We start from the raw sequence: 22,129 nt of genomic DNA, 5'->3' as shown, positions 1-22,129 counted from the left end.
CGATGTGTCTGTTTGACATCTTGACTTTTTGGAGGCGGCGTAGAAAGGATTGGTTGAGCTGGAGCCCAGGGTAACATGGTCAAGCGTGAGAGGAGGGTTCCGAGTGCAGAAGCAGAGGGGACTCTCGCCTTCTTTTCCGCATCTCACAGGCAGGTGTGAGTGGTGAGAACAGAACCCCAGACTACGGTGAGACTCTGCAGTCAGTGTGCTTCCACCAGGGCAGCCCTGCAGATACCCTTTAGCAGAGTCGACCATGTTCCCCCAGAAGTAGGGTCACAATAAAGGGGCATCTCGAGTCACCTTGGAAACCCTGTTAGAAACCAGTGTCCCAGCCACCCTTACTGGAGCCCTGTGCCCCTGCAGTGTGAGATGGAGCGTTCGTAGTTGGGAGCCTTATTTTGAAGCATTTCTTTCCAGCTCGTTATTAGTTGTAACTCTTGGGTGAAAGTCGTGGCATACAGTGTAAAAAGAGCAAGAGCAGTCCAGCTGATCATAAGAATTTTTACGTAAAGCACATTTTAAAATGTCATTATTACAGACGTTAGTTTAGACTTAGACTTTAGAAAATCTTTCAGAAAGGGTACTTTACAATGATGGTACCCTGTGTCCGCGAATCTTATTTTCCACCAGTGGCAGTGAAACCAGTGCCAGAATAGTGCAGGCAAGCCGAGGTCAGAAAGGCGATACTGTGTTCTCACTACAGGCCTGTAAGGCTGGTTGCTAAGCTCGTTGCCCAGAGAAGCTGGCCCAGGGCTTAGGAGCCTGGAGTCTAATTGTTGTTGATGATGATGTATTTTACATACCGACCTCTCGGGAGCCATCACGCTCATTACTCTCTGACTTGACTCATTGTTCACGCACGTGGTTGAGTCGTTGGCCAAAGGAAGGCGGTGCTGTGAATCGGAAGCAACTGACTACGTGTTTTGGCTTTGCGATTCACTGGAGAGTCCCAGCTTCTTTTCAGAGATTTAAAATGTTTCATGTCCAGAGAAAGTACTTCTGATGTGTATTTCTGCGCATGTGTGTCAGCGGCGTAGGCGAGATGGGCTTCCGGGGAAGAGTCTGCAGTGGGAAGTGGTTGGAAAGGCAGCGTCAGGGGGCCCGAGCGAGTCTGTGTGCCTCCCGTCAGGAGCGCGGCCATGGGCCTCCAGGGCAGGTACAGCGGGTTTTCTCTCTCAGATCCAGACACCCTGGTCCTGAGGGGCGGGGGGCAGGAGCGAGGGAGCTCTGGAAGCAGTGATGGGGAAAGAAGGGCTGCCCCCCCTTCCACCCTGTGGGTGGACGGCTGCCTTCTGAGCTAGTTCAGGATGCGGATGAAGCTGTGCTGCTGGACCCCATCAGTGCTCACAGCCTTGTGGCCTTATCGTTGTGTGGCACATTCTAGCCTGGAACCTAGCGATGCTGCCACTAGGCGTGAGCCTTCTGGGGGAATGCAGGCCGGGGATGCGGGCAGGCCGGGCGGCATAGCACAGAGGAAGGAGCCCCTTCACCCCAGAGGCCGGGGCGGGAGTGGGCCCGGGAGCAGGCTGCGGGGAGCACGGGGTTCCCTGTGAGGAAGCAGAAGTAGTTCTGTGAGGACCTCGCGCTCCATCCTCCTTGAAGTGGACTCGGGATAGGAAAACGGTTACATTTTATGTGACGGGCAAGGAAGACTGGCCAGTCTTTCTCCTTGTCCATTTTGAGGGAAATGAGAGATACTAAACTCAGCATGTCCCTCAGATACTCGTTAATGATCACTTCTATTCCTAAAATGGACTTTCTGATAGTACGTGTTAAAATAAAAAGGAGTTCCCGTCCTGGCTCAGAGGAAATGAACCTGACCAGTATCCCTGGCCTCGCTCAGTGGGTTAATGATCAGGCATTGCAGTGGGTTGTAGGTGTAGATCTCAGATGCGGCTCGGATCTGGCATTGTTGTGGCTGTGGTGTAGACCGGTGGCTACAGCTCTCATTCGACCTCTAGCCTGGGAACCTCCATATGCTGTGGGTGCAGCCCTAAAAACAAACAAACAAACAAACAAAACCAGCAAAAAATAGTATTGCACTATTTCTTGTAGCGAGGTAAGTCATGTTAAGGCAGAGTGGATGTCTATTCAGTAGCTCTAAGCCACCAGCCCCTTGCTTATCATGGGCAGGCTATGTCCAGACCTTCCCACATAGGTGGGTACCACCCTTTCTTCCAGGATGGCTCTGAGCCCCCTCAGGTCCCTGCCAGGCCAAGGGCCCACTCCCTAAGCTCTGGCTTTGCCAGCCCTGCTTTCAGGGGGAGCGTTTGTTCATTTCATCTCAGAGTTAGGTCTGGATGTTTGACATTGAAACCAGCTCTGTTTCTGGGCTTGCAGAATCCTGAGCATTGTCTTGAGCATTGTATGGCCCTCAGGCAGGAGGCAGCCCTCTCTGTGCCTCCAAGGAGCTTAAACCCAAACGAATTTGCATCAGGAGCAGACCACAGCGCTCAGTGGGCATGACCACCTGAGGGGAGACTCGGGTCCTGTGGACCTTGGGGGCCTGGCTGCAGCACAGCCTTCGGAGAGGAGCACATAGATCCCCGGTGGCGGAGGAGATCCCGCAGGACATTTGGCCCAGTCCCTTTTCCCACCTCTGCAGCCAAGTGGGACCCCCTTTTTGCTCTCGACCTGGCAGTGCTCTTTGTTCGCTCTTCCAGGGGCCCGCAGTCTTCATAGATCCTCTAACTTCCCCATGCTCTGGTTCGCAACTTAGTTTTTCATCTTTCCCAGTGTTAGGACAAGGAAGCAGTTACCTTATTCAAATTCTGAAATCATCAATGACCCTCCTCCCGGGAAGACAGACTCAACTTGGGAATCCTCCCTCTTCCCCAGAAATCTGATTTCCCAGCTCACAAAGACCCCGGCTCTGCCTTGTGCTTCGACCAGCTGTCTGCTCCTTTAGCTGAGAGGCCTGGGCGGGGGGGATTTGATCCTGGGTAGGCTTTAGGGGGACCTGGGACTTGTTGGGACTGGACGGCTGTTGTGGCCTTACCAGGGGTTGGCGAGTGTTCCCCATGCAGCGGGCTCCTTTGCAGGCATGTGCATACACCGCCTGTGCTCCTCCCGCTCCCGTCTTTGTTCATGATCATCTCACTGTCAGCTTCTGCACACTGGTCCTGCGTGCCCAAGCCAAGGCGATTGCCCGTCTGCCTTTCCAGGTGCCCGAAGCAGTCTGTCTTCTCCCCTCCCCTTTGTTCTCCCCCACACACCAATACAGACCCACTCCCAGCACAGCACCCGTACATTTTTTGAGAGCAAAACTCTTTGGTGCCTCAGCCCCTCCCGCTGAGGATGTGTGCTGAGCTGGCACCCAGGAGAACATGGTGGGGAAACCAAGATTCAGGTGGCAGTGACGGTTAGCTGGAGCCTCTTGATGCTGGTGGCATTGGCTCCCTAACTTGCAGGACTGCTTCTGGTCAGAGGGAAGGTGATGAGCCTGGAGTGAATGGAGAATTCTCTGAGGAACCTGAGTTCTGGTTGCATGGCCCTCGCTTCCGCAAGGCCATGAAGCATCTCTGTTTCTCCAGAAAGCCCATTCCCCTAGAAAGAAGGGGGAGTCCTCCCCAGGCCGAGGCAGAGACACTGTATTAGGCTCTCCCTGGCGAGTGAATCAGAGCCCTTGGAAATAGCTAATTGTCCACTGGGGCATTTCTGAATACAAATCCAGAAATACAATTGAGAAAAATAGTGTGAATTATAAGAATTTAAGCATGTATAGTTTTAAACAAAAAAGGAATCTCATAGATGTTTTAAAAGTATACTCACCCACAGCACCAAGTGGAGTATTTCTTTCCCTTTTTCCTCCTTTTGCTTTCTCCCCCAACACCCTCCTGCTTCCCAAAGTGTGGGTTCTTATTTTTGATGGGGAGCAGGGAGTATTGACCTAATTTGAGTTTTTATGAACAGCGTTTGCTTGAAATCATATGCCGCACTTCCATGATGTCATAATCAAACCCTTTACCCTGTCCTCAACCCTGAGCCTTACTTGCCTTGAGGACAGCCACCCCCACCACGTCCTGTCCCCGTGTGTGCCCAGCACACCCCTTCTCCCTGAGCACAGCTCTTGGCACCTTTGCCCTGATGCTCTTTGCTGTGCCTCTGTCCTGGCACCAGGGACTGTGCTTCTGAGAGTGTGACTGTGTGAAGTCACCCCAGTGGACTTCCTTCAGCCTCAGGAAGGTCAGTGGCCCCAATCTCCCTGCAGTGCTGGGAACTGTACCCCAGAAAGTCCAGGCGAAGAGGGCTTTACCTCTTCTCTCTCTGAGCCTAACTGAAAATGAGGCCCGCCACGCTGGGGCTGGGAGGGCAGCCAGAGTCCTGGCCTGTCCATAAGACCAAATGCATTTCCACAGCTTTTAGTCTAAGCAGTTCTCTTTCTTGAGACTCTTCTGACTGCTTCTGGGAATCAGAAATGTGGGTTTATGTTTCTGCTGCTTATAGAACGTCAGGTCTTTTTGTTTGGTTTCATTTTGAACAAAATGGCCCCAGAAATTCAGTGACTTGGAGATTGGTTGCCAAGAGCCTCCCGGGAGCGAGTGCCCGGACAAAGCCGCCTGCCCTGCTGGGCCCTGTGGGTGCGCTCGGCATCCCCCGCCAGGATGGCAGTTTGTTTTGGGCCCCAGCTGCTCTGGGGCTGCTCGGGCACTGCTGTCTGCTGCAGCTGTCAGGACTTGGTGTCCCTGAAGAAGCAGCATCTTTGCTGAGAGAGAGCATGTGAGCACTTTGCTGCAGGAGCTTGGACCTGAGGAGAGGAAGGGAAGAGGAGGACCCAGCATGGGAGTTCTGTGCCAGCTAGTTCCCCTGCCCCTCTGCCAGCCGGTCTGGAACTTAGGGTTCCTCTCAGACGGAGGGTTGCTGTGGCCCCAGAATAGCAGTGGGGAGGGAGGGAGGGGCCTTCAGTGGCTCTTGACAGACTCAATTGTGGGGACGGGTACTCGTAAAACTCACTCAGGAAAATGATCTCCCTCTTGGGCCTCAGAGCAGCCTCACCAGCAAGATGGACACAGTTTAAAAGACACCCTGTCTTGCTAGAGAACTGCTGTGTCTCTTCCTGGGTGTCACCAGAACTGCTGCATTGCGTGACTGACAGGCACTTCCAATTAGGTGTTACTAGGACCAGTGTTGCTCCTCGCCCCTCCCTCTGAGCAGGGCAGAAGAGCCAGCCAGCCAGTAGTCACAGTGAGGGGGACAGCCTGAAAGACCCAGGGCCACTTGGCAGAGCTACTAGGGGTTTGCCCAAACCAGCCAGGACTTCCGCATCATCTCAGTGCTCCAAAGAAGAGAGCGGGCACACACAGCACCGCACCCTGCCCCAGCAATGAGGGATCCGCTCTGGGTGCTGACAGCTGCTGTACTTTGGCCCCCAGGTGAAGTTCTTTTAAAGGGAACTGGATCCACCATCCTAATGTAGCTTATGTCTCCCTTTGGCCGCAGGCATCACCCAGCAGGTTCTGGACCCTCAGCCTAGCTTGCTTCTTTTCAGCATCCAAGCTGCCCTCGAGTCTCGTGTTTGAAATGGCTTCATTTTAGCCAGTGACTCCCTCTCCCCCTTGGTGCCTGGTGCACCTCGAGTGTCCACTGCCCTCCATCTGTATCCCAAGGCTCACGGCTCTGTGACTTCCCGGCTGTCCTGTTATTTCCCACCTCATGCTTTTCTTTTCAGCTGAACCTTATTCACAGTGAAATCAGTAATTTAGCCGGCTTTGAGGTGGAGGCCATAATCAATCCTACCAATGCTGACATTGACCTTAAAGATGACCTAGGTAATTGGGGATGGGGTTTGGCACCATCAGCTGTCAGATGAAAAGTTATGGAACCCAGAATTTAGGCTCTTCATCCTCCCAAACTTCAGATGACCAAACCAAATTCCCAAATCCAAGATTCACGTTTGCGTGTAGACGTTGAATGTCTGCTTAAAGTCCAAGCCATTCCCAGTGGGAATGATGTGGTCCCGTCCCATGAAATGCGATCGGCCGCTTTCCTCTTGATTGCAAATGTACTGCCATCTAAATTCTCTTCCATAACGATCACACTGACTGCTGGTTACTTGGGGGGGATGTTTTAAACTGTGTTTGCTTATTTATTTATTTTAGACTGAAAAAAATCTCAGGTAACTACAAAATGATAGTTTCTCCATTTAAGCCTTAATTAGAAATGACACGCAAACAAAGCATGAAAACACTTGGAAGGGAGACACTTAAGCTACATCCATATACCATTAAGCTGTTTTACTCCGTCAGCCAATTGGTTTCCCCTAAATTTACCACTTACTGTCACTTCAACTTTTCCTACAACTGAAAACAGTATATGACTGAGTGCCACCTTCGTGCATTATTTGGCTCGGGTATGCTACTCAAAAGAAGGGCAGATACTCTTTCTGAGTGAGCTCTTCCTGCGGAAAGTTGCCCCAGAGCCACGGCGTCTCCCTGCACAGGAGGCCGGATGGTTCAGGGAAGGCTGAGAGGTTTCCCTCAGGTGTCCCACCCTGTGGCTTTACCTTTGCAGAGAGGAGCTGTCAGCTAGGGGCATGCCAAAGGCTCCTGCCCTCTTAGCTGTGAGCCTTGCCAGGGGCAACAGGCTAGCGGATGCCCACCTAGGCAGCCTCATGCCTGATGCTGACCTGGGTATGTTTTGTGTACCTTAGGCTCCCATCTTTGGCTTCCTTTGTAAGATGGCAGATTTCCCTACTGGGAGAGATGCTCATTTCAGAGCCCAGGCCCGGGTATAATAGTGGGCTGGGTATAATAGCATCCTGGGTATAACATACTGGGTATAGTAGTGCACTGGGTGTAATAGCGGGCTGGATGTAATAGCGCACTGGGTATAATAGTGCGCTGGGTGTAATAGTGCACTGGGTATAGTAGTGGGCTGGGTGTAAAAGAGCGCACCGGGTATAAAAGTGCACTGGCTCTAATAATAGTGGGCTGGGTATAATCGTGCGCTGAAGACATGAGAAACGGACTCAAGAATGCCCTGCTTGGGCTTGTTTTCCAATTGCCTTAAACAGGTACTCTTAAAAAAAAAAAAAAAAAAGTTCACAATCTAGAAAAAGCAAAGATCCTATTTGTGATGTATTTTTAAAAATGGAATTTATTAGAATAAAAGGTAGGCCTAGAGAAAGATTCTTACACACTGAAGGGAAAAGTCAAGGCATTTCTCTGCACATAGCTGTACTGTTTTCTCGCTTTTCAAGAGATGTCCCTTGAAGGTGCACAGAATGATGACCATCACAAGCATAAACTCAAACCCCGAAAGGTGACTGCTGCCGACAAAATGGAGAAACTTGTTGTTTTGGTTGGCCTGATAGTCCACATTTCTAAAAAACAGATGCCATGTTTTAGTAGCCTTCTCAGTGGGGTGCCAGTCTTACAGGCGCTTGCGAAGTGAAACGGGGCATTCGTTGTTTTGTTATTTCTTTTAACCTTTGGAAATGATCTCATGTGTGTGTTTCTCTTTTTTTGGACTTGTCATGCAAATGTTTAATTTAAACATGTCACATTTGATATTCCTCCTCCTCTCCTCACCCCCATCCACGTGTGCGCACACTTCGTGGACTGATTGCCCTTTTGGCTCATATGTTGGAATCGACCAGGTAGGCCAGCCCTGCCATTGGGGCCTTAGTAAATGTGCCTGTGCGTGGGTCTCGGTCCAACACAGTTGATATACATTTGTTTACCTGTTATAGTTGCAAGTTGTACAGGCTGACATTGCCTCGATCGACAGTGACGCTGTCGTTCACCCGACAAACACTGACTTCTACACCGGTGGTGAAGTAGGTAATGCCTAGCCGGGTGCTGCCGAGTGTGTGTGTGCATGGTCAGTCGGCCGCCGCAGACAGCTTGATCCTTTGACAGCTATGCAGGGCTGCATTCATTTCACACTTCCAGCTGTCCTGACCTTCCCCAGGTCTCCCGTCCCGGGGTTGTGAATGCGAGAAATCCAGCGAGCTCTCAGCCAGGTTGCGTCATGCAGCTCATGGATGGGCACACTTCTGGTTTGGAACCTGGTTCAGCAACATCATTTCTTCACCTGCTTCCTGAGGCCCAGCTTTGTTGGAGACTGGGTGCACTGGTGCCTGGAGCTGTGAGGGGGATGCGGCCAGATCAGCTGAGCGGCACCCAAGACCCCGTCTGTGGGCCAGACACCCAGGGCTGCTTGGGCCCAGGGCTGCTTGGGCACAGGTCTGCGCCAGAAACACCATCAGTCCTGAAAAGGGCCTTCGAGCCTCAGGTGCCCGTGGGGGCAGTTTTAGAACGGCCTCCCACACTCAGGGGTTCTCAGAACTTATGTGCACAAAAGTCGCCTCATTCCGATGTGGTGTCCCTGGGCCACTCTTGGCAAACACTGTCCTAGACCCAGGAAGCACCTTCCCTCCCCAGCAGCTGAGACGCATGTCAGTTGGCTTCTGCGCTGAGTCGCCGAGGGTGAGGTGAGGCAGAGAGAGGACGTAGGGTGCCGGCTGCCCAGGAAGCATCCAGGTGTGACGGCGAAAAAGCTCAGGTTTGGGGCTAGGTGGGAGGAGCCTGAATCCTGACCTTACCTTTTACTGGGTAGGAGGCCTGGGGCAAGTCACCTACCTCCTCAGGGCCTTGGTTCCTCCTTCTCCGTAAACGAGGGGTAAAAGTGAGAATTCCATGAGATCTTGTAAGCAGAGCACCTGGCTTCATGCCTGGCTCCTGGTTGGTGGCTCATGGTTTATTTTCTCGCTCTCATGTGCCTCTGTGGTTTTTACAGTAGATGTGCTGACCCTGAGAGCAGCATTCTGAGTGTAGACTCACATACCAGCTTCCAAAGAGAATGGATCCATGTCTTAGGAGGGCAGAAGTGAAGCCGTCTTGAAGAAGAGGGTGTCACGCTTTGCGTGAGTGTCCCGGACACCGGAGGGGCAGCAGCTCAGCAGTCTGGTCGTCCACCTCTGTTCAGTGTCGCTTGCTAAGCCTGCTGTCACAGTCTGCCCGGCACTCTGATTTGAGCTAATTGCCCCCCTGGGCATTTTGCATTTTGGACATGGGTGGAAAGACAGAGTGGACAGAAAGTCAGGATTCGTCAAGTCAGTCAGGCCCAAGTGAAATCAGGCTGTAGGCAATGAAAATAAACTCCCCGTTCCACAAGATTTTGGAGGCGTTTAAGAGCTCCTAAGGCAGGCAGCTTAAGAGAAAGATACTTCCTTTCTTCACCAAATGAAAACGTGGTGGAAAGGATGTACTTGCTTGGAGGAAAATAAGCGAACAGCGAAGGGCGTATCTTTCAGGCCGGAGTAACAAAGGCCTGGGTTCATCCTGCCATCCGCCTGTGGGCGAAATGGACACTAGGACACTTCGTAGGCACGAGAATCTCACTCAGTCTGAGCGAGGGAGCAAAGGCCCACCTGCTGTGGCTGTGAAGACGTTTCCTCAGGATTAGCCAGGCCAGGAGGTGGAGCTGGAAGCTCTGAGGCCCGTGGGGACCAGCTAGGCTAACAGGCAGAGCCAACTGTCCCCCCCGCCCCCCAGCCCAGAAGAGCCCAGTACTTCCATGACCGTGGCCAGACCTGGTCTCCTTGGAATGATGGCAGGGCTAGTGCTTCTCCCTCTGCCACGCTTGCCCTCAGCCCACTCGTTTGCACAGGGTAGGCACGAGCAGCCTCTGTGACGTGTAAGTAACCCGTCTGCCAGAGCTCAGCCAGCGTCACATGGCACATCATTCACTGACACTGTCACAGCAGGTCCAGACAGCCTGACTGGCCGAGGAGGAGAGGCCGTGCCAGGACCAGGACCCAGGTCTTCCAAAGCCCGCCTCAGTGCTTTTTTCTCAGCGAACCAGCCCAAACTAGTACTGAGCCCAGCTCTCTTCCAATACCAAAACAACGGTCAACCAGATTCACACATGGTCTCAATTGGTTCCAGCTCCCACTTTGATGTGTGAGAGGGGAAAAGAGGAAGCAAGGATGTAATCACTCCACTTGGCATATTCGGTGTGAATTCCCGAGTCTCGAGACTGCTGGAAGAAGGAATGCGAGTGCAGGAATGCTTAGCCCCAGTGATTAACTTTTACCCATCAAAAGTTCTTTCTAACAGTGAAATAGACCACAGGCTGAGCCTGACATTTGTCCAAGCCTAAATTTTCGCTTAGGCTGGTTTGAACACTGTAACTTATGCCTGCTTTCTAAGCATGAAATAATGGTTCTTGTTCTCATGGGAGTAACACATGTTTATGCTTGGGGGCAAATAAGTCAATTGCTTTATGATTAACCCTGAAGTTAAGCCTAAAAAGCAAGAATCTTACATTAAGAGTGTTGACAACACAGTTGAAATGGGCCTGTTTCTTGTTAAAAAGTACACGTGTGTCTACATGAACATGTGCATACATATGTGTGTGTAGGAGTCAAGTCCTGACCGGGTTGATTGCCTGCGGTCTAAGGTTCAATTTTTAAGTTTGGGAAATGCATTAAGTGTAATTTAGCTTGCAAATTTCACTTCTAATTAAAGCAAGATTTAATTATAAGTAAAAAATTTTAAAGTAAACACTCTTCCTAAGATAAAACACCTTTAATTATAAGGCAGCCCGTTGTCTTAATATTTTCTATTTCAGAAAGGAGTTGGCAGTATTCATACAGCACTGATGTTCCCTCATCTTCCAAATGTCCCACTTTTCCTCAAGGAGGAGCTAGGATAGGGAATGCGGACCTGCGCTAGTCCTGTCTGGAGCATGTTTGTATCTGCCCGTCCGTGGAGGGCGGGTGAGAAGCAGAGGCTTGACCAGGCCCAGCTGGGCACCAGCGTTTAGGATCCAGCAGCTCCAGACCTCAGAGTCATTGTTTTCAACTGCGTAGATATTTCGGGTGAACCTGTAATCGGGTCCCACTCAGAGTCTCCACTTCCTGGCGGCCGGACTTGAGCCTCGGGGCCAAGCCTGCTCCCTTAAGCCCCTTCAGCCTCTGTTTCGGATGCTGCACTTTGTCAGAAACGTGCCGAGGCTGCCACCTCTGCTGGTAAAAACCTCTGCAGTGGATGTTTTTTCCCTCCGGACAGCTCTGTCGTTTAAAGCCCACTTCACTGCTTTCTAAGACAGGCGAAGGCTTGCGGGCAGTCCGGGCTCACGCGGAGGGAAGCTGGATCCCCCGTCACGGCTCCCAGGTTAAGCTCTGTCTGAAAGGCGGGCCTTCTCTTCGCTGAGAGCTCCTTGTGGGTGATGGCCTGCCATCAGCCCCAGTGCTATCTTACTTGTGACAGTGCCCAGGCCGGCTGCTTTTCCTTCTAGACACTTCCTGGGGTTAGTTCACCCTGCCCGAACAACATGCACCTGCGGCAGGTTTCCCTGAGATAATCAGACCTAGTCATTCCAGGGCGAATCCCAAGAGAAGCGGGGCTGGTGCGTCCCCGCGCGCCCTGACTGACCCATACGAGAATGTGCCAGGGGCACCTGGAATTTCCCAAGAAAAACGGTGAATCTTAAGGGGAGTATTTCATCCTCTCATGAGGAATGTACTTTAAAATGTGCACAACTGAGGAACCAGAGCTTACAGAAGACGGCGACTCTCCCTTCTGGCCAGACCTGAAGCGCTGCTCACTGCCCCACACGAGCCCTTGAGCCCACAGGCCTTACAGGTGTTGGTAATCTTGTTTGGGACGATGGCCTTCATGGCAGGAATTGATTCCTCAGCAGGTACCCTAATCCAAGAACAAGTGCTCCCTGCTGCCACTTGATTTTTTGAATTAAAAAAAAAAATCTGGTCCTAAACAGTTACCTTTCTTTCCAAGCTTTGATAAAATAATACAAGTTCATCTTTAAGCTCTGCTTCTGATGTTGCTCTCCTTGGCCTAAAATGATTCTGAATCATTAGTGCGATTAAGGAAATACTGTCTGAGGCCATTTTTTTTTTTCTTTTTGTATTCACCTATGACACCAAAGCTGCAAAACAGGAACTAAGCTGGTCCAGAGGTGGCCAAATCTGAGTGCTTTCTTCCAGGCCTGCCACCAGGAGCCAAGCTAGCTGCCTGATGGAAGCGTGGGGTGCCTCTTCCAAAACCTCCATACTTGGGGGTTCTCCCCAGAGAGTGCGGAGAAAACCCAGGAGCGGCATCAGTCTTGAGAGCCGCTGCCATCTGGTTTCTCATGCTGGCGAAGAGCGTGCAGGGGAGGCATACTTGTAAGCAGCAGGCGTCTCCCATCTCCCCTGCATCTCTGGCATGTCCACGGTCACCCCAAGCAACCCCCAGGGAAGGGGGCGGCAAAGACAGCTCCCTGACCAGCCATGGGGGAACTGGCCTATGGGGAATCCCTTCTAAACTGCGCTTTTCCCACTCAGCCAAGGCTTCGTCCCTGTTCTGCAGCTGTCTGAAACTGTAGCCGGTCAGATCATGTGAAGTATGAAATCACCTGACATGCTAAGTGTCTGTGTGTGACCCGAGGCACGCGAGTGGCAGCCTGACCTCCCTCTGTCCTTGTCTAGGAAACACGCTGGAGAAGAAAGGTGGCAAGGAGTTTGTGGAAGCTGTTCTGGAACTCCGGAAAAAGAACGGGCCCTTGGAAGTAGCCGGAGGTGAGGTGGGGCAGCAACGTGCGGACCTGGGTGGGGCGCAGGCCAGGCCGGGAGCTGCCTGATGAGACAGCTTAGAATCAGACGTGCATGGTTCGCTCCCAGCAGAGGCTGGAGAAAGCCCGTTACACTTGTATCCCATACAGCGTGTCAGGGGAACTTCAGGTTGTGGAAATTGCCTTTGCATTTTTTTTTCTTTATTACTGAAAATAGCTTCTAAATGTTTGGTGTCTAGCCCTCAAATTTTAAGCAGTCACGGAAGGCAAGCCTGGCAGATCTAGGAGCTGAGCAGTGTGGCTAGTGATACTGAGCCATCTGCAAGAACTGCTGATGAGAGCTGCAGCGGAGTCATTTTCCTTCAGCCATCTGTGTTTTTAATGAGAAAAATAGAAATAGACACTTCTCCTTTGGCAGTTACACCTTTCCTGATGCAAGGGGTAGAAAAATGACTTCCAGTGTGACGTGAGGAAAATGATTGCCAAGGACTTGAGGCAGGGCACCTCTCACTGCTGCCAGCCTGGACGGGGGATCTGAGGTGGACACAGGGTCCCGAGGGCCGAGGAGTCTGCATGGTGTGCAAGGCTGTGTGCGCACAGGCCCTGCTCTTCCTCTCTCTGGGCTCCCCTTGTCTCTTCTTACTAGACGGTCCCGGGCGCCCGTTATGTCTTTCACATCCTGTGTTTGTCTTTTAAATGAGTTTTATTTAAAAGGGGCATCGGCAGTTAACTATGTAACATGTGCACGGCCTTCGCTGATGGTGCCCCAGGCCTTCCCCCCCTTTCCCCAGTGACGGCACGTAAGCTCCCCTCCTGGGCTAGACATGGGTCCCAGTGGGGAGAAGAGGGTGGAATTTCTTTTGCCCTGTTCCCTGTGCCCTGCCAGTTCTGTTCGGCCTGCCAAGAGCATGGCATTGCAGAGAGTTGGGGAGAGCACAGGTACCCAGCGTGTCCAGGCACCTCCCCTTGGGACTGCCCACATTGAACGGCATAAACTGCCCAGACCGGGGCTCCTGGCCACTCCTCAGCCCCTTCCTGCCACCTCCCTGTGCTGGCCCTGGGTCCTTCCCATTGGTGCCACAGTCCAAGCCCCTTGGGTGACTCTCAGCAGGAGGAGTGATGAGAGGTGGCCCTGATGCCAGCACACACCAAACATAGCTGGTGAGACTGTAGCCAGAGCTGGTGCAAGCTAATTAGATTTAGCACAGCTAAAGATGTTTGTCACAGTAACAAGACACATGTTCTTGATTTTAAGATTTTCGAAATGTTTTAAAAAAATTTAAGTACATGGGAAAAACTTTTCTAAGTATAAAGGAAATAACCTGCCCCTGTTCCTCTGTCCAACGATAAGCACTGCTAACATGTTTCCTTCCAGTCTTTTCCATGCAGTTACTTATCATGCGGACAGACAGGGGAGGGCAGCCCTCCGGTGTCAGGTTTTCTGTCGGTCAGCACTTCAGCCCAGAGTCTCGAACCTGTCAGCAAGCAGAGTCAAAACTCAGAAGCAGACGTGTGACTCTGGGTTCAGAGCGCTTGCTTCTGCACCAGGAGACATTTCCCACACATCACTTTCTCCAGGGTCAGCGAGCGCTGTCCCTGACCCGTTGACACCCACATCCCTTGGATGGAACTGCTGGTGTTCCTCACAAACTGGGTTTAGGGGACCCTTGATCACAAATTTTGAGTGTCTTACTGGAGCAGTGAGTGGAGACTTGAGCCTTTACCGAAGTCTAGCTGGCAGCACTCACCATACCCATTGGCTCCAGAACCACTTTCTTTCTTTCTTTCTTTTTTTGTTTGAACCAGTTTTCTTTCTTTCTTTTCTTTTTTTTTTTTTTTTTTTTTATTTTCCCACTGTACAGCAAGGGGGTCAGGTTATTCTTACATGTATACATTACAATTACATTTTCCCCTCACCCTTTCTTCTGTTGCAACATGAGTATCTAGACAAAGTTCTCAATGCTATTCAGCAGGATCTCCTTGTAAATCTATTCTAAGTTGTGTCTGATAAGCCCAAGCTCCTGGTCCCTCCCACTCCCTCCCCCTCCCATCAGGCAGCCACAAGTCTCTTCTCCAAGTCCATGATTTTCTTTTCTGAGGAGATGTTCATTTGTGCTGGATATTAGATTCCAGTTATGAGTGATATCATATGGTATTTGTCTTTGTCTTTCTGGCTCATTTCACTCAGTATGAGATTCCCTAGCAGAACCACTTTCTTAGCATTGCAACTTTTAGAACAGGAATCCTGGGACATGCTCTGGGAGATGTGGGGTGACCTATTACATTTCCTGGTGGGAGCAGACCCAAGGCCACTGTCTTCCCATGTAACAAGGAGCAGAGAAGGAAAGGAAAGACGGACAGGCTGGTCTGCTGTGGCGATCTAGAGCAGGGAAAAGGCCCCTCTTCTAGGAAAGGAAAACTATTCCATCGTAACAACAGCCCAATTAATTCTGTCAGAACTAAACAGGATCCGTTAGGCAGGGAGAAGAAGAGGGCAGCAGACATGCTGGTCGGGTTACTTTCCCAATAGGCTTCTTCGGAACTGTGTCTGAGAGATTTACAGATACTTCATAATTAACTGCACATGAATCCACTTGAGAAAAGGGGGGTTGGAGACCCCAAAAGGCAGTTAATTTGAGGCCACAAACATTCCGACACATTCGGTCAGGTTAGATGGTTGAGGCTCTGCCTGCTTGGGGAGCGGGGAGGGCTTCCTGTGACCGGGGCTAGAATTCCTGGTGGGGGCCACGCACCCTAATGCCAGCTTTCCAGGGGTGGACGCTGGCTTGGAGTCCCCCCACCGAGGGAGGAGGCTGAATGATGAGCTTGGGAATCACAAGGCAGCCTCGGCCCTCCCTGACCAGGTGGTCAGAGGCCTGCGAAGACCCCCTGGAGCTGGAGTGCGGGCCTGGGGTCGGCACCCTTCCTGCTCTGCAGAGGGACGCAGCTCACTGCTCCTGTCTTGTTCCCTCCAGCTGCTGTCAGTGCAGGCCATGGCCTGCCCGCCAAGTTTGTGATCCACTGTAACAGTCCCGTGTGGGGTGCAGACAAGTGTGAGGAGCTTCTGGAAAAGACGGTGAAGAACTGCTTGGCCCTGGCAGACGATAAGAAGCTCAAGTCCATTGCCTTTCCATCCATCGGCAGCGGCAGGTAAGGGCCCACAGCAGGTGTGGGTGTGTTTCTCTGCGTGTTCAGCCCATACCCACGGAGCTCGGACTCTGCAAAGCACTTGCCTTTGTGGCGGAGACATCGGGAAAAACACAGACATTAATTGGGAGAGACAGTTGAGATGCCGGGAGACAGGAAGCCTGGGGACAAGATCCAACTTCAGCTGTGCCAGCAGATGTCATCACAGAAGTACCCTTAGAGGGGGACTTGTGAAGGACATTAGGACTTCGATGGGTGGGAGGTGTGACTACAGAGGTACCGTGAGAGCCCCTCCCAGCCCCTCCCCTAGCGGTGTTACAGGTCTGTCCGCAAACCCCAGTATTACTTCCCGGGGAACGTCCTCTGCCCCTTACTTTGCGTTCCCAGCATCCTCTGCCCCCCAAACCTGCATGCTCTCCCTGTGTCCTTGCTCTGCTAATGAGGGGGACGGAACTGGTAGATGCGTGACAGTGAAACAGGGCTAGGCCTCCCCTACCTCCCAGCCCTGAAATCTCCCCAAGCAGCACAGCTGGACCTCAGACAGACACACAGCCCAGGGGGCAGCACTGGCATGGTGCAGTCCTTGAACCACCGATGGGGCAGGAAGGACACAGCCACAGTCCCTCCCAGGTGGGGTACTCCCAAATGCCAGCACATAGCCTCCCAGGTCCTTGCCCATCAGAGCAGCACCGTGTAGGCCTGGCTTACCAGCTGAGTGATGGCTTCCCCTCTGAAGCCAACCTTCTGCTCGGCAAAACAGACTTGCTCATTGCGCCATGTAACGTCCCAGGGCTGCTCCATAAACCAGAGGAGCTCTCCAAAGGGAGCGTGCTTTGAGAACTCTGTGTGGTGAAGATACAGGGGCTGCATCTGAGGCTGCCTTACTGCCCAGCACGTTACCAGGGTCCTCCCTGCCAGGGATCTAAGCCACAGGCCTCTGGAAGACTTGGTATCTGGAGTGGCCACTGAAACAAAGGGAGCGTGGCCTTCAGAGCTGCCCCGGCCCAGGGCGCTGTGTCAGTAGGTGGCTGCCCCTGGGCTTTCCCGTGAGGATCTCTCCCTCCTGGTACCCGAGGCAGGCGGGCTGCACTGTCCTCCTGGGCGAGCCAGAGTCACAGTCCTCAGAACTGTCCCTTGTAGGGATAGGAAGCTGCCCTTCTCCAAGCACTTCTCTTCCAAACCCATGAGGAGGATGGAGAGTGGATTTTGCTATTTTCATTTGGGGCAGCCTTGTAATTCGGCTTCCCCGAACAGTGTCATCACTGAAGGTTCCACACCTTAAGTGCCAGTGACTGAACTAGTCCTGGGTGGGATTCCTATCACGTTGTCCTGGGATGTCTGCTCCAGCAGAGCTGAGACGCTGGAGCCGGAGGCCCTGCCTGCAGGCACACAGGCGCATGCCCCTGGGCTGCCCGTGGGCCATGGCAGTGGGCATTTTTTCTGTGGGAAGAGATCTTCCTCTGGAGCCTCTGTCACTGCCTGCCTCCATCAGGGCCAGAACAAGCAGTCCCTCCTGGAGGGGAGCTCTGGGCACCGCATCTCCGTTACAGCCCTGGCTCCCTGCCCTGCGGTTCTGGGCAGCCGAGGTCTCCTGGACCAGGTGCTCCTTCAGGCGAGGGTGCCTCAGTCCCCTGCACCGTGAGAGTGGGCTCTCCTTGGGCTCACTAGCACAGAGAAGCTGGAGCACCAGAACAGCTGTGTCGCCAAGGGCTGTGGCCAGGGACCCTGAGCAGAGGACAAGTGCCGCTTCTCCCCAGCATGCAGGTTCGTCCCGATCACATACCTGTGGTTTTGGATTGCGTTTCCCATCACTGTACATCTTTGTTCCGTTCTCTTCTGCCAAGAGCACTCGCTGAACATGAGTTTAAAAGTCAGCACCATTTAAAGCATATGGAAAGAGGAGCTGCCAGAGCATCTGAAAGCCCTTTCACTGGCCGCGGAAAGAAACCTGGCAAAGACAAGCATCCTTCTCAAAGTGGTCAGCAAGCACCTGCAGAACGAACTTTCCCAGGAACTGGGGAGGTGGGTTATATAATAGGTGCCCAGCTCAGTCCTAGAGTCAATTCAAGTCCCTTTTTCTTTCTTTCTTTTTTTTTAATACAGTGCTTTTGGGTCTGAGCATTATTAATTAGCGAACTTCCTACTTTCCCCACCTTCCCATCCCCCCAGCTCACATAGAAATTCTGTTCTTTGGCACAGCCCTGCTGTGTGACCTTTGGTAAATGAATCACCCTCTCTGTCCCTGGCCTGCCTTATCAGCTAGCGAGGCTATGGGACTTCCCTTTCTCACGGAGGGTTCTGAGGCTCAGTTAATTAGTGTTTCGGATGCACTTTGATCTACTCTGATGAAAGGTGCTTCTGAGCAGAGAAGCAATAGGAGCCTTTATTGGAGGTAATAATTTCACGCTCTTTCATTTGACGATTGGGAAATTTTTAATTGAAGCATAAAAGTAATGCCCATAAAAGAGCATCTGTTATTACAAACTTATTTACATTTTTTCACGGACTAAAAAGTTTTAAAAAATAATCAGTTGAAAGCTTTTAAGAGGGCAGAATGCCAAAGACAAGCACGTGTGCACAGCCACCCGACCCCACATCTGTCAGGCAGACCTTGCCCCACGGAGCCATGTAAACAGCTGCCCTCTCCTTCATGAGCAAAGAATGGGATTACACCAGAGCTGGCCTATAAATCATAGTGGGGTTTAGGAGGGGAAATAAAACAGCTTGTTTGTGGCATCCAGTGTCTCCGGCCTAAAAGTCACATTGGAATTAAAACAGTATAAATGCAAACATGCTGGTAAGGAGCTGTGGCAGCACTTTTCTTGCAGCCACGGCCCGGCATTGGGCACCTGCAGGATGCCCGCAGCCCTACACTGCCTTCCCTCCAGCCTTCAAGCCCACTGGAGGCGAAGGAGACCCCGGCCTCAGGAGACCCCTCTGGCATCTGGACTCCCTGTCCTTGGCCGCTCTGGTCACATTATTGATGGATCCCTCACTCTCTCAGCTCTGTTTGACATTAGGGGGCGACCCCTCTCTGGAGGGGCCGAACTTGGGGAATAGCTAGTTTGGGGCTTTGATTAAACTCTCCTTAGATTTAGGGGCCTAAAAGGAGAACCCATTCGTTTCCTTCAAGCTGTCATTTACGGGTCCTCACTGAGTCCCAGGTGCTGGGCTAAAACCCTTTATCTCCAGCATCTCACATCAACCCTGCGAGGTGAGCAACACTGTTAATTCCTCTCAAGGGCAAAGAAGCCGAAGGTTAGGGGTTCAGTCACTCACCGGAGGTCCCGAGGTGTGTACTTGGCGGAACCAGAATTTGATCGGAGGCCCTTGGCTTCAGTGTTCACGCTATTGGGCATGTGGAGCCCCTGCGTCCTGTCCTCTGTGGTCATCAGACCTGCCTCCTCCGTTCCTGCTGAAGGTCACCTCACTGCCGGCACACCCTCTATCAGAGTGGATTTTAAGGAACCTTGAAATGCCACTTGGAATTCCCTGACCTGTCCCAGCAGAGCCATCAGCCTCCCTACCCTCAATGCATGGGCCTTCGAAAAGAGAGAGAGAGAAAGAGAAAGCTGCCAGAGACCAGCTGAGCCGGGGAGAACCACTTATCAACCCGACACGTGTGAGCCCCCAGGGAGAGAAGGTACGGGGCCTCCCGAGCTTTGGCAGCGTTGGATCCATGACCCCCCTCTTCTGAATTGTAGCTTCACCCACCTGTAGCCAGTGCTCTCAGCTGGGGACCCTGATGGGTGCTCATCTATCTTGCTCTGGATGAAGCAGCTGCTGGCTGGGGAGTCACCCAAAGCCAGACAGGACCTGGGAAGGCCCAGGTACACAGTGTGATGGAGGCCCAGTCCTGGCAGAAGCGGTCCACATGGAGTGACATTTTGCCTGTATCCCATAAGCTTCCAAGACATCCTTCCTGCACTGTCCATCTCCCAAACAGCCAAGACACTTAGCTGGTTGGCCTGCTCCAGCAAGAAAGCCTGAGTCCATCTAGAATCCATGTTTATTCCCCTCAGGCTTCAGAGTCAGGTTCCTAGTCTGTGTCCTGAGGGTGGAAAGCTCAGGTGGATTTTCTGGGAAGACAGCCTCTCCCCGCTGGAATCTCTGGGTCCCTGATCAGCCTGTTCAACCCAGCCTCTGGCCTGGAGCCCTGTGTGCCTGCCTGCCTGCCTACCCAGCCCTGGATGTGAGCTCCCTGGGAGCAGGGGCACCTGGCCATGCCCACACAAGGCAGGTCCAGCACTGCTGGGGGGAAATCAACCCTCTGCTGAGCCCTGTGACCCCAAATCTCTGCCATCCAGGTGGGCCGGTGGCACAAGTAACCAGTGGATACAGCCCCAGCCATCACTGAACTGGTGACCCAAGAGGCCCCTGGGGTCCCCTTGCAACAGCCAGAGAAACTGAGGCCCCAGACACTTGGAAAGGCTGTTGCAGACCCAGCTGGAATGACTTGAGGGGGAGCTCAGACATCTTCGTCTGGTCGAGACTAGACAGTGAACAAGGTCAAAGTCTAAGATAAGCTCCGTGTGGGATGGCCAGCGCTTGGCCCCAGAGGAACTTGAGACCCTCGCCATTCGCACAGCCCGCTGGTTGGGGGCTGAGTGGGATTATGCAGAGTGCCCGGCTCTCTGGGTCAGCAGCACCTGCATCCCCACGCGGTGTCCGCGTGCCTGTGGAGGAAGCCAATGCTGAGAGAACAGCTCAGGTTCTAACTGGCATCTGCCTTTGCGCTGTCGCTCCTTGAGGAGGTGGCATCTGGTCTCATCTGGGAGACAGACTGCAGCGGTGCGACAGGCTGACCATCACAGAGGCAGTGGGCCTGAGGTGGGGGCAGAAGGCCAGACTTGGCCCAGTGGGATGCCTCTTCAGAGGGGTTGTGGTTATTCAAGCAACAAGGGAACCCGGCCAGCCAGCCAAGAAGCCAGAGGAGGAGTGAGCAGCTCTCCTGGTCAGCAGCTCTCCTGAAACTGGTCAGTATGGCACCAGGGGACCCCCGAGCTGTCGCCTCTGCCACGCCACAGCAGCCAGCAGTTGAAGCGGACGGCCCTCCAAGACAGGGCATACCTGAGTGGCAGCTCTCTAGGGGCCTGATGCCGACATTGCCAGCACGGTAGCAGCAAAGACAGCAGCCATCACCTGGTCCCAGCTGACGTGGGGCCGTTTTCCACCGTGAGAGCCTTTACAGAGACCCTTCAAGACTCCACCTGATCGATGACACCTGATTGAGGACTGGGCATGGCTTGGTTCCATACTCCCCACCTTCCCAGGCCGTAAGTGCTTGATTACCCAAGCCCGGAGGGGAAACGGCACAGAGAGGGCCCGGACTCAGGTCCCATGTGGCTCCAGGGCATGGCGTGTGCCACTGCTGCCCTGTCTCGAGGGTGCAGGTCTCTGCAGGCAAAGCACCTGTGTGACAGCATCTGTTTATGTGTTCCATTGTCCTCCAAATGCTTCCAGCTCTGCCTCCGACAAAGCGTTGCAGGGCTCACCTGAAAACGTCAGGGAAGCCGGGGCCTGCCTCCATTCCCTGCTGGTCACCTGCGTGGCCCAGAGCAGCCACAGTCTCGTGGCCGGGTCTCTTCTCTAGGCTGTGACTGCCTCAGACAGAGGGACGGGCTTGGCAGCGAGAGGTTTTCCTGGAAACATGTCAGATGCACATTCAGCCAACAGCAGCCACGGAGGACAAGACCAGAGCACCCCATGCTCCCTTGACAGTGGGGCATGCAGGTGTGGGCGCAGCAGGTCTGTGACCTTTGATCCCTACCTTCCTCCTCACGTGCAAGTTCTTAACCTTTGGGCCCACCCTGCAAGCTCAGGTTATAAAGTTCTCGACGGCTCCATGTAGAACAGTGGTCCTCAAAGCCTGGTCCGCCTCATCAGACTCCTGGGTGGAGCCCGGCAGCGGCGTTCTGGCCGGCCTCCGGGATCCCGACCGAGGCTAAAGCTGAGAACTGCTGATGGGGGGGAGCGGGAACGAACCAACGTCCCTTCCTTCGCTCAGAGCCACACATCCCTTTGTCGGGGTCCAAGGTGGAGGAGTGGGAAGCTGTGGGAGAAGGCCCGTGTCAGAGAGCGCCACGCCCAGGCGGGGTGCCTGCAGTCAGCGAGGGCCAGGTCCCGTGTCTCGTCTCTGCACTGGGCCATGCCTGCCCGGGACAGCACAGGCCGGGCAGGCTCCAGGGGAGATGGCTGTGACCAGCAGGCTGCCCTGCAGGGAAGTGCCACACGCCCTCGCCATGGCCCAGCACCTGCGCGGGGGCAAGGCGGAGATGGGCAGGAGGGCACCCGGACTGGGGGAGCTGGGAGCTGGTAGATATGTGGTCTTGGGCCTCTAGGGCAGAGTCCCGCTCAGCCCGCTCACCCAGCTAGGTCATGGCCTGAGTCCGAAGCCCTCGCAGCTCCCCCGGCCTGAATGCTCCCTGCTCCTACCGTCTGCCCGCCGGCTGCCTCCTCCTCA

General features: G+C 53.3%; 1 protein-coding gene and 1 long non-coding RNA gene across 12 annotated transcripts in view; one reads left to right on the top strand and one right to left on the bottom strand.

The window, feature by feature from the left end:
* The window catches only part of LOC125126364 (core histone macro-H2A.1), an 89,061-nt gene that overhangs the window by 64,154 nt on the left and 2,778 nt on the right, over positions 1–22,129 (top strand). For 3 of the 10 annotated variants that reach the window (XM_047778668.1, XM_047778667.1, XM_047778669.1), the window contains 3 exons: positions 5,669–5,768; positions 12,437–12,526; positions 15,495–15,669. In XM_047778668.1, the coding sequence (XP_047634624.1) occupies positions 5,669–5,768; positions 12,437–12,526; positions 15,495–15,669 (365 nt within the window). Of the gene's footprint in view, positions 1–5,668; positions 5,769–7,690; positions 7,782–12,436; positions 12,527–15,494; positions 15,670–22,129 lie in introns of those variants that run through there. The other 7 variants (XM_047778671.1, XM_047778670.1, XR_007134611.1 and 4 more) reach the window with 6 other exon arrangements.
* On the bottom strand, positions 15,689–21,136 carry LOC125126366 (uncharacterized). 2 transcript variants are annotated; one of them, XR_007134615.1, is made up of 3 exons: positions 18,946–21,136; positions 17,450–17,614; positions 15,689–16,508 (listed from the first exon to the last, which is right to left on the bottom strand). It is a non-coding gene; the product is annotated as an uncharacterized LOC125126366 (long non-coding RNA). The 2 variants fall into 2 exon arrangements; XR_007134614.1 differs by having other exon boundaries at positions 17,450–19,111; positions 19,381–21,136.

Source organism: Phacochoerus africanus, chromosome 4 (genome assembly GCF_016906955.1).
Source record: "Phacochoerus africanus isolate WHEZ1 chromosome 4, ROS_Pafr_v1, whole genome shotgun sequence".
NCBI lineage: Eukaryota > Metazoa > Chordata > Mammalia > Artiodactyla > Suidae > Phacochoerus > Phacochoerus africanus.
Note: the sequence above shows the minus strand (reverse complement) of the source record. Positions and strands in the feature narration are given on the sequence as shown.